Consider the following 13593-nt stretch of genomic DNA (forward strand, 5'->3'; position numbering starts at 1 on the left):
CCTTGGCAATAAAGAGGAAGGATATAAGAACACCATGTAAAACTTCTTTACTTCAAACTTATGTGTAGTGTCAGTAGAGTGTATTCACGCTGCTGATGTGATTATCACTTTTGCAGTTATTTGGATAATTAATTCAAGTACCTCAAATCCTATAAGGATAGTCATTCAATGAACAAATACTTACTGGGTACCTACTGGGGCTGCATTTGTTAGGCACTAGAAATTTAAAAGAAGGAGAAGCAGCAGAAGTAGAAAAAGAAGAAGGGGCAGGAGGAGGAGGTGGAGGAGGAGGAGAAAAAGGAGGAGCAGGAGGAGCAGCAGCTTCTGCTGCTTTTGTCCTAAAGTAACCCCCCAAACAATGGAGGAATAAGAGCTGGGATTTATGGAGTGCCTACTAAGTGCCAAACACTATGAAATATTCTTGATGTACATCATCTCTAATTATAAAAATAGAAAAAAAATGCTATTTGGGGATTATTACCTAAATTTGGAGGAGGAGGAACCTCAAACTTTGTTTAAGAAAGCCATATGGTGCCAATAAAGGAGTATGATACAAATGAGAATCTGCTCATGACAGATCAGTACATTATTTCATACTATATTCAGATAGGTGAAACATTCACTTGGATAGCTAACATCCATTGTCTTATACATGCCTGTTACCAAACCCAACAGTAGGTAATGAAATAAGAAGTTTAGTGATATAGGCAAATTTCAATTTCCATGTACTTTTTTTCTGAATAAATTCCTTATTTCACAATTTTATTACACTTATTACTTAGGTTGCACAAACTTTTAGAACATTACTTATCCAGACGTTTTTCTCAGTTCAATCGTAGGTCATTGTTTCTGTAAGTTTCAAGAAGCTTTAGCAATATTCTGTGCTATAAGTGCTCATGTGTATGCATGTGCACACACACACACACACAAATATACAGAGGTTCTTCATTCTAACAATATATATGTAGTCATTCCGTGTTTTGCAAATGTCCTTAGCTAAATTTAATAAATAAAAGAGCAAATTAAAAAAAAATCAAAGGCTTTTCTGATGCATAGATGTGGAAAATTCTTTCTTTGATGGCCTCCAATAAATCACAACATTTTAATGTCCAAAATTTTGACTAGTCTCCTCCCATATTGACCATGAACTTGCCCATGTGATTTCATTTGGTCAACTTGACATCAATAAATACGAGGCAAACAGAGGTGTAATAAGGTCTTTACACGCTGGAGGCTTCTTTCATAACCCTCAGAAAAACATGCTGTGAAGTGGTCAAGGACAAAAATAATGAGAAGTAAGGATCTTCCATCTCAGTTGTTCTAGCTGAGCCTTGCCCCCAGTTGACCCTTGAGAAAAATGCAGTTGCAAAATGAACTCAAGTAAGACCAGCAGAAACCCCTGGTCAATCAATACAATCGTGAAAAATAGTAAATTGTTCTTGTTTTATGTTGCTAAATTTTAGGGCAATCTATTTTGCAGCATCAGATAACCGAGGCACTTGTTATCTGCTTTTTCCTCAGTTTTTTCATGAGCTGGCAAGTCTCTTAAACTCTGAGATTTTTCCTCATTGATAAAATCAGGGTAATAATAATAGGCAACAATTGTATAGAGTTTACTATCTATTCCTCACCACATCCAATCCTCATTGCACCTCTATGGGCAGTACTGTTTTATTGTCTACATGTTTTGGAAGAGGAAATGGAAGAGAGAGAATCAAATGCGTCCAAAGTCTACTAAGAAATGGCTGTAGAGTCTGTGCTTTCAGTTACTATTCAATACAGCCTACTGTGTTCCAATCTTTAAACAAGAAGAGAAGTTCTCTATTTTTTTTTTCCATTAGTGTCCTGCATGTCAGTTTTGATACATATCAAGTAGATTTTGAATATGACCAGTAGTTCTTTCTGGTCAGTTTGTGGGATTTCTCTCTCTAGCTGCCTGTATTTTTGTGGTTTTGCTAGAGGAACCCTCTCCCCTGTAAAATCCTACACTGTTCTATTGTACTCTGGAGGGCAGTCCATCTGCTTCTGCTGCTTTACAACATAACACGCTCTGCTTAGGAACCTAAAAAGACATAAATGTGGAACTACAAATCCGTGCTCATCAGTGCCATATAACACAGCTCCTGTTCAGTAATTATGTATGATAAACATTCTGATTATAATACATCTTATCCACTGAGGTGGTCTGCTAACATACACATAATACTGGTTTACTGGTATATTAGGCTATATACAGGTTTTTAATGTGCTATCTCCTGAACAGAGAGATTTCTTTTTATCTCTTTCAAGATTGTTCAAACGACAGTGTCTTGCATCCTGAATGCACAATTTACATTCAATTAAAATTTGAGGCCTCAGACTCTCCTAATTTGCTCCAAATAAGTTTGCTTTCATACCAGTGGTCCATTAAGAGCTAGTACTTTTCAGGCTGTACAGATTTAATACTGACAAATTATGAAAATTATACTTCTAAATAATTTTATTTCTCAATTTTCTCTAAGTAATCTTTCCCCACATGTTTTAGTAAGCAATATTTGTTCATCTGAACATGCTAAATCAGACCTCACAAAAGTGAACAAAATGAATTCATATCCACTACAACTAAGCATAGTACTGGTTATTTGTACCACAGAAACAAGACTTGGGATAGTCAAGCCAAGAACCTACTCACTCTAAATTTTTGACAAATTAGAAAACATTCCTTTAAAATACATCAAAGAAAATTAGTGTCATAATGCTAAATAGTTGTATGAAATTTATGAAACAGGAATAAAGCCCCTCTTTGTGGTCATATTTAAAAATATGAGTCCAAGAAAGTGATCAGTATTAATACTTTTAAGAGTATTTGGCATCCCTGAAATATACGGCTGTTAAAATAATACGGTGTCTGCTTATGACAGCTAGCACACCTGGATTTTTAATTAAAAGTGCCCCAAAACTTATAATATTGAGCATTCAATTTGAATTTAGAGGAAATGGATAATAGCTTCTTCTGGGAAAACTAAAAGCTCAAAGTCAATGTAATGAGATTTTAGCAAATATTGCATGCAAGATCTTCTCCTTCTTTTTCAAGTTCTCTTTTACTCTCTAGGAGGTAATTCCATTTGCATGCATAAGAAACTTGACTTGTTCCCATAGAGGATTCTGGAGAATTTACATTCTGATTTACTCTTCCTTTGCCAAGAAAGACTCACTGTATACACCTGTGGTCTATATAAAGTCCCTAACACTAAAGAAAGAGAAGGAAGTTAAACATTAGGAAAATAACTGTGGGTTCTTGAAATAATATTTACATGATGCTGTTTTTCTGTTCTACCCTTAAAGATGTTTTCTTACAAATATGCCTTATTTAAGAGATGTTTATTGTGTCTACTTATTTAAGATATATCTATTTAGCTACCTACCTATCTACCTTTCAAAATCTCTAAACTAATATTACCCAACTCACTTCACATTCCTTTTAATTTTCCACATGCTTGAAGATCTAAGAGTCACTCTATAGGCTATAGCATTTATTATCAACACATTATAAAAAGCACACATTTAAGTATTATTTGAAGGAAATGGTTAATGGACTTCTGTGGACAGCACACAAGGACGTGTTCACTTGGTGAACTCGCAAACGAGTTAGCCAAGAAATGTCAAGGAACAATCCTTGACAACACTTGAAGTCATGAGAAAACTTTCTTGGGATGTTCCCAGGAGACACAATATAACCAAGTGCTTCAGAAGGGAGGCAACGGCCTTCTGCTCTTGAGAACAGTAAAGCAGAATTTATGCATTAATGCTTATCTTGCATGCACTAGCTTGCTAAATGTAATAAAAGCTGTAACAGCGGCTGGGTCGGTGCTATTTGCCTGAGAGAGCAGTAGCCCCCCACTCTTCACCTGCATCTCGTCTGCTGCGTCTTCCTTCGCGTCTCTGATCATTTTAATCAACATCTGGGGCCCAAACGAGGGGCACGAAAGGTAAGACGTGGGAACAGACGGAACTGAGGAGGTTTTAACAGACAGCGAAGAGTTACGCCATCTCTTCCGGAAATTTAGAGTCGGGGCATAATGGGGAATTCCCCAGCAGTGTTAAGTGTTAAGTGTTAATGATCAGTGTTAAGAGATTATATGGCAGTATTGAAATCATTGTTGACTGCTTCAGGATTAAAAATTAAAGAGAAGGTTTTACTTTCATTATTAAAAATGATACAGAAACATTGCTATTGGTTTACTCCAGACAATAAGAACCAATTTGATTTAAAAATTTGGAGGCAGGTCGGTAGAGCATTATGGAGAGCTCATCAGGCTGGAGAAGTTATATCGGCAGAGGAATGGGCAGCTTTTAACATGGTGGTTTTAGCCTTGCAACCTCTTCAATCTGATTCAGATGACAGCAGTCAGCATTCTCAATCTGATTCAGTAAAGCCACAAAAGAAAATTTTTTCTCCACATATGCATGAGACTCCTGCTGAGCCTTCTGCCCCTCCCATGCCCAGTTCAGAGTCTGATGATCTTTCTGATTTTTCTGATGATGAGACTGAGATTCCAAAACCTGAATTAGAAAAGAAATGTCTGATTCAATCTAAATCATACCCACCATTACCTCCGACCCCTGACGATCCAAAATTGGATGCTTTGGACGATCTTATTCAAAAACTGGAGGCTTGCTTACAGGATGCACAAGCTTTCCCTGCTGTACGGCAGAAATCAATCCCTCCGTCTGCTTCTGCCCCTGGCATTCCACATCGTATTTTTAAGTTTCCAAATTCGCCTCAAATGACAAATGTTATGTTAGATGCTGATTCAGGGGCTCCCCAAAAGACTCTTCCTGACATGCCTCCTAATGGACTTTTTAATTTTCCCATTTTAAGACAGGAAATGCCTCCTAATGAAGAACTTCCTAATGGAATTTTTCAAGTGCAATATGATCCTGTCGGTTTTCAATATTTAAAGAGACTTAAGCAGGCTGTTAGTACTTATGGTACTGCCTCCCCTTATGTTACTGGACTTTTAATGTCTTTTGCTGAGGACAATTTACTTATCCCAAAAGATTGGGAAATGCTTGCTCGTACGACTTTAGAATCTCCTCAATACATACAGTTTAAATCATGGTGGCGAGATGAAGCAGAAAGGGTGTCTCGCCTAAACGCTTATCAGTGTAATGGAGGGCCTGACGTGGAACAGCTTACAGGTACTGGTGCCTGGGCTGATCTTCAACAGCAATGTCAGATGAACCCTGCTGCCCTTGCCCAATTAAAGGCAATTTGACTTACGGCTTGGCAGTGGATTCAAGACTCAGGACAATCCCCCCAAACTTTTGTTAAGATAATACAAGGTCCTAATGAACCTTATACTGATTTTTTGGCCCGGCTTCATGTTGCTGTCAAAAGAGCAATTAGTAATGAGTAAGCTCGGAAATTTTACGGGTTCAATTTCCAGATTTGAAATTTATTCATTATATGGATGATATTTTAATTGCTATGCCTCCAACTTTTTCTTGCCCCAAATTGTTACAGATTATTCATGCCACACTTCAGGATTTTGGTCTTTTAATTGCGGAGGATAAGATTCAATCACAACCTCCTTTTTCTTATTTAGGACAAAAGATTGATGAACAAATCATTATTCCCCAAAAGGTACAAATTCGAAGGGATTCATTGAGGACTTTAAAAGATTTTTAGAAGTTATTGGGAGATATAAATTGGCTTCACCCTTCATTGGGTATCCCAACATATGCATTGCATCATTTATTTTCAACACTAAAGGGTGATCCAACCTTAAACAGCCCTCGAGTGTTATCCCAAGAGGCCGAATCTGAGTTACAACAATTGGAAAATATTATCCAACAAGCTCAATTGCAAAGAATTACTGACTATACAAATTTACAACTTGTGATTTTTCATACACCTCATTCACCCACCGGTGTGTTACTACAACAAGATAATATTATTGAATGGCTTTTTCTTCTGCATAAAACTACTAAATCATTGGAAACATATATAGATAAAATTTCTGTTTTGATTACTAAAGGACGGCTCTGTTTACGTTAATTAACTGGTCAAGATCCTTGTATTATTGTACTGCCTTTGTCTCACAAAGAGATACAATCCTTGTATGCTTTGAATGTACGGTGGCAATTGGCTGTTAGTGAATTTTTAGGAAGTTTTACATCTCATTATCCTTCTCATAAGATGCTTCGATTTCTGCAGAGAACATCTTGGATCCTTCCTCATTGCGTTACATTTTCTCCTATATCTAATGCAAAAACTTATTTCACAGATGCTAACAATTTTGGCCTGGCAGGATATACGGACACAGTAAACCATAAAGTCCTTCAAAGTCCTTATACTTCGGTTCAGAAAGCTGAATTATACGCTATATATTTACTTTTAATTGATGTAGGAGATATTCCTTTAAATATTCTTTCAGATTCCCAATATGCTGTCCAAGTGGTACAAACTATAGAAACTGTTACTGTTCCTTCTGATTCTAATGAATTACATGCTTTATTTCGCTTACTGCAGCAAGTTATTCGCTCCCGTTGTTCACCTCTTTTTGTTACGCACATTCGCGCTCATACCAATTTGCCTGGACCGTTAAGTAAAGGTAATGCATTAATCGACACTCTTGTAGGTTCTGTTTTGCAGGCCACTGAGGCTCATTCCCGTTTTCATTTTAATGCTCGCTCTTTGCATCATGATTATCATATTTCATGGACTCAAGCCCATGGGATAGTACAACAATGCCCCATATGTCAAAACTTAGATGCAGTTCCTTTATCGGCCGGGGCCAAAGACCATGGGAGTGATCCTTTACAGTTATGGCAAATGGATGTTACTATCATTCCTGAATTTGGTAAATTGAAACATGTTCATGTTTCTGTGGATGTTTTTTCAGGTTTTATGTGGGCAACACCACTGGCATCGGAGAGTGCTGATGCAGTTATTTCTCATCTCCTGAAGACCTTTGCTGTCATGGGAATTCCTATACAGTTAAAAACAGATAATGCCCCTTCATATTTATCTAAGAAATGTCAGTTATTTTTCCAGGCTTATAATATTAAACATTTTACTGGTATACTTTATAACAGCACAGGTCAAGCCATAGTTGAACGGCGTAATAGAACACTTAAATCTTTATTACAAAAACAAAAAGGGGGAGATTATATGGAATCCCCAAGATGACGAATAGCCCAAGTGCTATTTATTCATAATTTTTTGAATAGAAATGCAGAAAATTCAACACCAGCTGAAAGATAATGGGCACATGTATCTAGTGAACCACTACAAAACCTATATATTATTATGATACACTAAAATCCCTTTGGCTTCTGGCAGTAGTTAACCATTGGGGCAGAGGATATGCTTATATCTCCACAGATACTGAATCCTTTTGGATACCAGATAAGAGGATTAAGCTGAGAAATGGCTCAAAAGAGAAAGAAGGAAATGGAAGAGGTTCGGAAAGGCATAGCAGATCTACAGATTGACCCAAATAGCCAGAAAATGTTTCGTTATCCACTACCAAGCACTCAAATGGCGACTATACCAACTTGGAGACAAATAAAGAAATTGACTCAAGAAGCAAATAAGATCACTGAACAACATGGTCATGGGGGTAATGCATCGGCAATGTTTTTGGCCATGATGGCTTTGGTGTCCACTCAGGTTGGTTTTGTCACTGCTGATAATCATACTTATTGGGCCTATATTCCACATCCTCCCATTAATCGGGCTATTTCTTGGTATGATGCCCCATTGTTAGTGTATACTAATGACTCTAGATAGATGCCTGAACCATATTCCCAGCGAGGACCTTTAAAGCCTGAAGAGGAAGGGACTAATGTTACAAATTATACAGTGGGATCGGGGGACCTCCTATTTGTATTGGACATGGTGATCATTGTCTTAAAATTGCACCCAGGCATGGTTAACTGTTGCAAAAAATACTACAAATAAGGAACAGTTATGACGACTGTTTTTGTTAAGTGCCTATAGTTTCCACAATTCTTTATTTGATCCAAATGCTTCTGTACCCCATATTCCTCCCTGTCAAACACCTATTCTGAATCACTTGCCCCAATGGGCTCCCTGGACTACTTGTAGGGGAGAAACAGCCCAAATATTCGTTAATACTTCCTATGGAAATGTCATTGATTGGAGTCCAATTGGCTCCACTCGGACCAAAGGACACACTTCAGATCTAAAGTGGAATAAACATAATCATACTACAAGTACTACAGAAAATGAGTCTATTGTATGGCACGGTGGAGGATTTGCACCTCCATTTCCTCATTTACCATATTATCCATTACAAAAAGATTTGTGGAAACTTCCTGCATCTTTATATCCTTTACATACATGGATTGGAGGTATGACTAGCAATTCCTCATCAAACTATTCCTTAAACTTCACTGTGAACAGTTTCATATATGTTCACATTTGTGTATGATTACCTTATTTATCGATGATTGGACAAATTAATTGGAACCAAACCACTGGTGAGATAAAATGTTTAGGTAATTGCTCATTATATACTTGTTTAAATCATACCATGAACATTAATTTTTCTAAAGACAGTTTATATATCTTGAAGGCAAGAATTGGCATTTCGTTACCAGTAAAATTTAATCGACCATGGCAGGACACCCGTGCTGCTGGTTTCTTACAATATGTAGCTGAGTCTTTGCTAAAACATTCCCGTTGATTTATTGGAATGTTAATAGCTGTAATAGTAGGGATAATCTTTGTAACTGCTACTGCAACAGCAACAACAATAGCTTTACAAAGCTCTATTAAAACTTCGCAAGAAGTGACAGAGTGGCATAAAAATTCACATGATTTATGGTCCACTCAATGCCAAAGTGACACACAAATACATGAAGAAATAGCTGATTTACACCAAGCTATGACAATGTTAGGAGATCAAGTTATCAGCCTACAAAGACAAATTCAAATGAAATGTGATTGGAATCAGACTAACTTTTGTATAACCCCAGTGCCTTATAATGAATCTTATTGGAACACAGTTAAAATGCATTTACTGTATCATAATAATTTAACGCAAGAGATTTTGCATTTACAATCTCAAATTCAAAACACTTTTCAAAAGGAAGTTCAACCTCTTTCACAACAAAGTGTTTTTAAAGGTCTGCTTGATAAGTTATATCAATTAAATCCTATCCCTCATTTAAAAGCGGCTTTCGGATCTGTTGCCGGTATGCTTATAGTAATTGCATGTTTACTTTTCCTTTTAAATATAGCCTACAAACGCCGCCGAGAACAAGAACGAATGAGTGAGCAAAGGCATGCTATTTTCACTGTCATTTACCGCAAAAGGCAAAAGCAAAAAGGGGGAGATGAAGGAAATGGTTAATGGACTTCTGTGGACAGCACCCAAGGACGTGTTCACTTGGTGAACTCGCAAACGAGTTAGCCAAGAAATGTCAAGGATATCCTTGACAATGCTTGAAGTCGTGAGAACACTTTCTTGGGATGTTCCCAGGAGACACAATATAGATAACCAAGTGCTTCAGAAGGGAGGTAACAGCCTTCGGTTCTGGAGAAAGTATAGCAGAATTTATGCATTAATGCTTATCTTGCATGCACTAGCTTGCTAAATGTAATAAAAGCTGTAACAGCGGCTGGGTCGGTGCTATTTGCCTGAGAGAGCAGTAGCCCCCCGCTCTTCACCTGCATCTCGTCTGCTGCGTCTTCCTTCATGTCTCCAATCATTTCAATCAACAATTATTTTTAATTTTTTTGACCCATATGTTTTCCAATAAATGATCCTTACCTAGATATTTTGCTAAGCAAAATATGTTTATTAGTTTGCACTAAGAACAATTTAAATGAATAAGTGTATAAACATATACTATATTTGTATATAAATGAACGTATTTACATACATATATAAATACATGTGTACACCTTTTAATGTGATTCTGTTTCAGAGTCTCTTATGAGATCCATGGAAGAAAAAAATCATTGTTGGCTAAGGGTTCAACAAAAGAAAGGAAATAAAGATCTCCAGATATCTTTTACAGTTATTAAATCATTTCATATTCCCCAAAAAGAACTGAGAGTAGAAAAGTGTAGACATTCATATATATTTATTTTGTATTGATCATTCTACATTTTTTCGGCCATTCTTCAGGGAATATAATTAGCTTATGACAGATTTTCTTCTATAGTTTCTACTCAAAGACAATACTTACCATGCATTACTTATTATCTATTTGTTTATCCATTCATCTTTTAAACAGACATTAAATATATATCATATCCACTTCTGTCCAATTGTTCCATACAGAGATGCTATATAGTTTATCACTGTCAAATGTTGCTTACTTCTCCTCCCAAGATGGAGACTGACAGTGAGATTATTGTAGGAAATCTCCAGGTACATTAAGGTGAAGGATGGAAGTTAAACAACCTCTGAATTCCTGCCACTTTATACTTGTTCTCTTGCCACTAATCTATAAATTTGCTCCTGCCTGTGTGCATAAAGCATTTATATCTATCAGACAACCAGGGGAAAATAATATTTTATCTGACTAATTGATGCAGTCATCACAAAATATGCCTCAGGCACTTAGTCTATCCCTAAAGAATGGAGAGCCCTGTGCAAACACAGAAATAATAAAACTCCCTGGTCCAGGTGTCAAATAGTTGTTGTCTTCCCAGAGGGCAAGAAATACTTCATTAGCTTGAGCCAAAAAAATGAGAATCCAACAAAAAGACTGACAAACCAGATTCTGTGTTGACTCCCACCCAACAGAGAGCACATCTCTATCAACTATCCATCTACTTAAAGGGATATGCAAATGGTCAGATCAGGAAACAAATTCTCACAACACAACCAAGCAATTGCACTTTTAGGTCCATACCCAAGACAGTTGAGGTGATGAGCTCACGGAAATCCTTGCACACAACATCTTCATAGGAGCATTATTTCTACTAGCCAAGAGGTGGAAATGATCCAAATGTCCATCAACTGATGAATGTATAAACCAAATGTGATTTATGCATACAGTGGACTAATTTAGAGTCATAAAAATGAATGAAGTACTGATACACCCTATAATCCAGATGAACCTTGCAAACATATGGCGGAGGGAATGAAGCTAGACGCAAGAGGCTACGTGTTGCACCATCCAATATATTAAAAATGTGTAAAAGAGGCATACCTACGCAGACTTTAAGTAGACTAATTTTCACCAAGGGCCAGTGGGAGGAGAGAATAAGTTTGGCTGCTTAACAGGTATGAAAGTTTTTTCAGGGGGTGGGAGCGGTGTGATGAAATTATCTTGGAATCTGATAGTGATGATTGTTTCACAAAATTGTAAAAGTACTTAACCAAAACACTGAATGGTACGGTTAAAATGGTTAAAATGGAAACTGTCATGTTATTTGAACTTTAGATGAATGGAAAAAATAAAGCCAAACCCAAATTTCCAAACATGGTTATCCACAATGATAAATAAGTCATCAGCTGTAAACGAACCGAAAACAAACCAGGAACTCTAAATTAGTAAAGAGGAAAAGACAAATTCTTAAAACATAACCAAGTACCATCGGTGCATTGGACTCACACAGGAGAGCCAGGGCAAGGCATGCTTGGGCTTGAATAGTGCATGTGGTTCAATTCTGTCATTGAAAGTTATGTGGCTCTAGTAGGACATATAAGCGCATCTTCCGAAGCAGGTAGAGAGAATTATCAAAGAAGCATATAATCATGACACACATACAGATAGGAATAACATGGTATAATATTTATTAGATAAGGAAATTGGCAAATATCAGAAGCAGTTCAAAGAACAATCCAATGTACAGAATCAGGAATACTGAGATGTAAATGTCATAGGAGGCAAAAGAGGTTTGATTACAGTGTCAGAGGGCAATAAGTGAGCCTCTACTGGAGGTTGTGCATGTCTATCAGTGACCTCCAACTTACAGAGGGCTATAAAAGAGCTCAAAGAAAATGCAAGACCAGTCTCAGATGGAAAACGTGGAGTGGTGTTCTATGGAAGAGGAAAAGATTTCCATTCCAACACAAACTTTTTGCTAGAATGGGAAAGCCAGGGAGCAAGTTAGAGTTTCCTCAACAAGAGGGCCCCGTCACTAGGTGACCAGGTTGCTATATTGGGCATTTCTAGGCTGAGGACTGCTGAGTGGGCAGCCATGACATCACAAAGTCTAGGTTGTCACAAAGGCAGCTACCCTGACCCATGAGGGCCTGCAGCCTGGCCCTACAGTGGGCGGGAATAAGCACTGGTATCGCGAGAGACCCAGGCCAGTGGGAAAATCAAGCTGTGCCAATAGAAGCAAAATCTAGCAACCGTCATGGCTGGGAGAAAAGTCAGCAGGAAATCCCATGGGCGGAGGAGGCGGACCCTCTCCCGCTCCTCAAGAGCAGAGTTGCAGTTCCCGGTTAGCCACGTGGATCGCCTCCTGCGAGAGGGAGGCTGCTCCAAGCGCCTGAGCTCGTCAGCACCTGTTTTCCTGGCAGCAGTTGTCGAGTACCTGACAGCCAACGTCCTGGAGCTGGCGGGCAAGGAGGCCGCCAACTGCCGCAGGAAGCGCATCGCCCCACAGCACGTGCAGAGGGCATTGGACAGCAACCAGCAGCTCCAGAGCCTCTTTCAACATGGTACCGAACCTCAGGTCGAGGAGATGCCTAAACGCAAGAAAAAGTAGCACTCCCTGGGTACCAAGGCCTGGCGGGACCTCATCAACAGCCCCATCCCACCTCCAAAACTCCCCTAGATGAGGAGCCAGTGGTGCTGCCACCTGCAAATGCTAATAAATGATGAAAATCCATGCCAGGGCTCCTGACTCCTCTGATTGTGTCTTTTGAGATGGAGGGGTCCCTAAGACATCGAGCGGGAGCTGTCCCACACAGAGTTGCAGGATGGAAGGTGTGGTCGGCGTGGGCTGTTTGAATCAGCGATTTCAGAGGAGCCGTGTCTGATGGTGACAGTGCGGACCGTGGCCCTGGAGGGACGAGCTGGCCGGGCTAAAGGGGAGAGAAGTCGTCTTCACAGGCCTCGAGAGGCCAGGAAGTTGGCGGGGGCCTCCTAGGCAAGCTGAATTCCCAGCAGGACGCTGGGAACTGGGGTGGAGCTAAAGGCCACGACTGGGGTGGGGAAGGATTGGTTCACAGTAGGGAAGGTCTAAAGTCAGAAGGCGATGGCAATGGGGTGGGCTGGAGAGGGTGGCACACAGGGTGGCATGAACTTGATGGGACGGGGCTTTCACATGAAGACTGAAGAGGGATGGGAAACCATAAGGAAATAGAGGAAAAGGAATCATGGTCAGGTTGATTTCACTTCTTATTTATTTATACCCTGCACATTCCAAAAGAGGACTTGGCACACAGATTGGGGGCTACTGCTGTGATCCTTTGTGAGCTACGGATACGGATCCACCTGTCCTCTTTCGGACACTGGTAAATTCAGTAGTAATATTATATCAAAGGTACTGTCTGGCCTCAAACAGGCAACTCAAGCAGTTCTTCCTGCTTAGGAAAGATTAATGAATTGACTTCTCTGTTAACGTGTTCCATCACGAACACGATTATCGATCCCATTCTCAGATGAAAC

The 13593-nt window shown here is 39.0% G+C and overlaps 1 protein-coding gene across 1 annotated transcript; it reads left to right on the forward strand.

Annotated features, from left to right (window-relative positions):
• Positions 1–7414: 7414 nt before the first annotated feature.
• On the forward strand, positions 7415–12688 carry LOC134367992 (histone H2A-Bbd type 2/3). The gene is made up of 3 exons (XM_063084623.1): positions 7415–7607; positions 9253–9360; positions 12351–12688. Exons 1-3 carry the CDS (start codon positions 7415–7417, stop codon positions 12686–12688), a joined length of 639 nt encoding a protein of 212 aa, XP_062940693.1.
• The last annotated feature ends 905 nt before the right edge of the window (positions 12689–13593 follow it).

This window comes from Cynocephalus volans, chromosome X (assembly GCF_027409185.1).
Source record: "Cynocephalus volans isolate mCynVol1 chromosome X, mCynVol1.pri, whole genome shotgun sequence".
Taxonomy (NCBI): domain Eukaryota; kingdom Metazoa; phylum Chordata; class Mammalia; order Dermoptera; family Cynocephalidae; genus Cynocephalus; species Cynocephalus volans.

Excerpts from the sequence above, each read along its gene's own strand:
- LOC134367992 (XM_063084623.1), top strand. The coding sequence starts at position 7,415 with ATGGCTCAAAAGAGAAAGAAGGAAATGGAAGAGGTTCGGAAAGGCATA. Across the intron at positions 7,608-9,252 it reads TGAACAACATGGTCATGGGG|CCTACAAACGCCGCCGAGAA; the intron begins GTAATGCATCGG and ends TTTTAAATATAG. Across the intron at positions 9,361-12,350 it reads AGGGGGAGATGAAGGAAATG|TCAGCAGGAAATCCCATGGG; the intron begins GTTAATGGACTT and ends CTGGGAGAAAAG.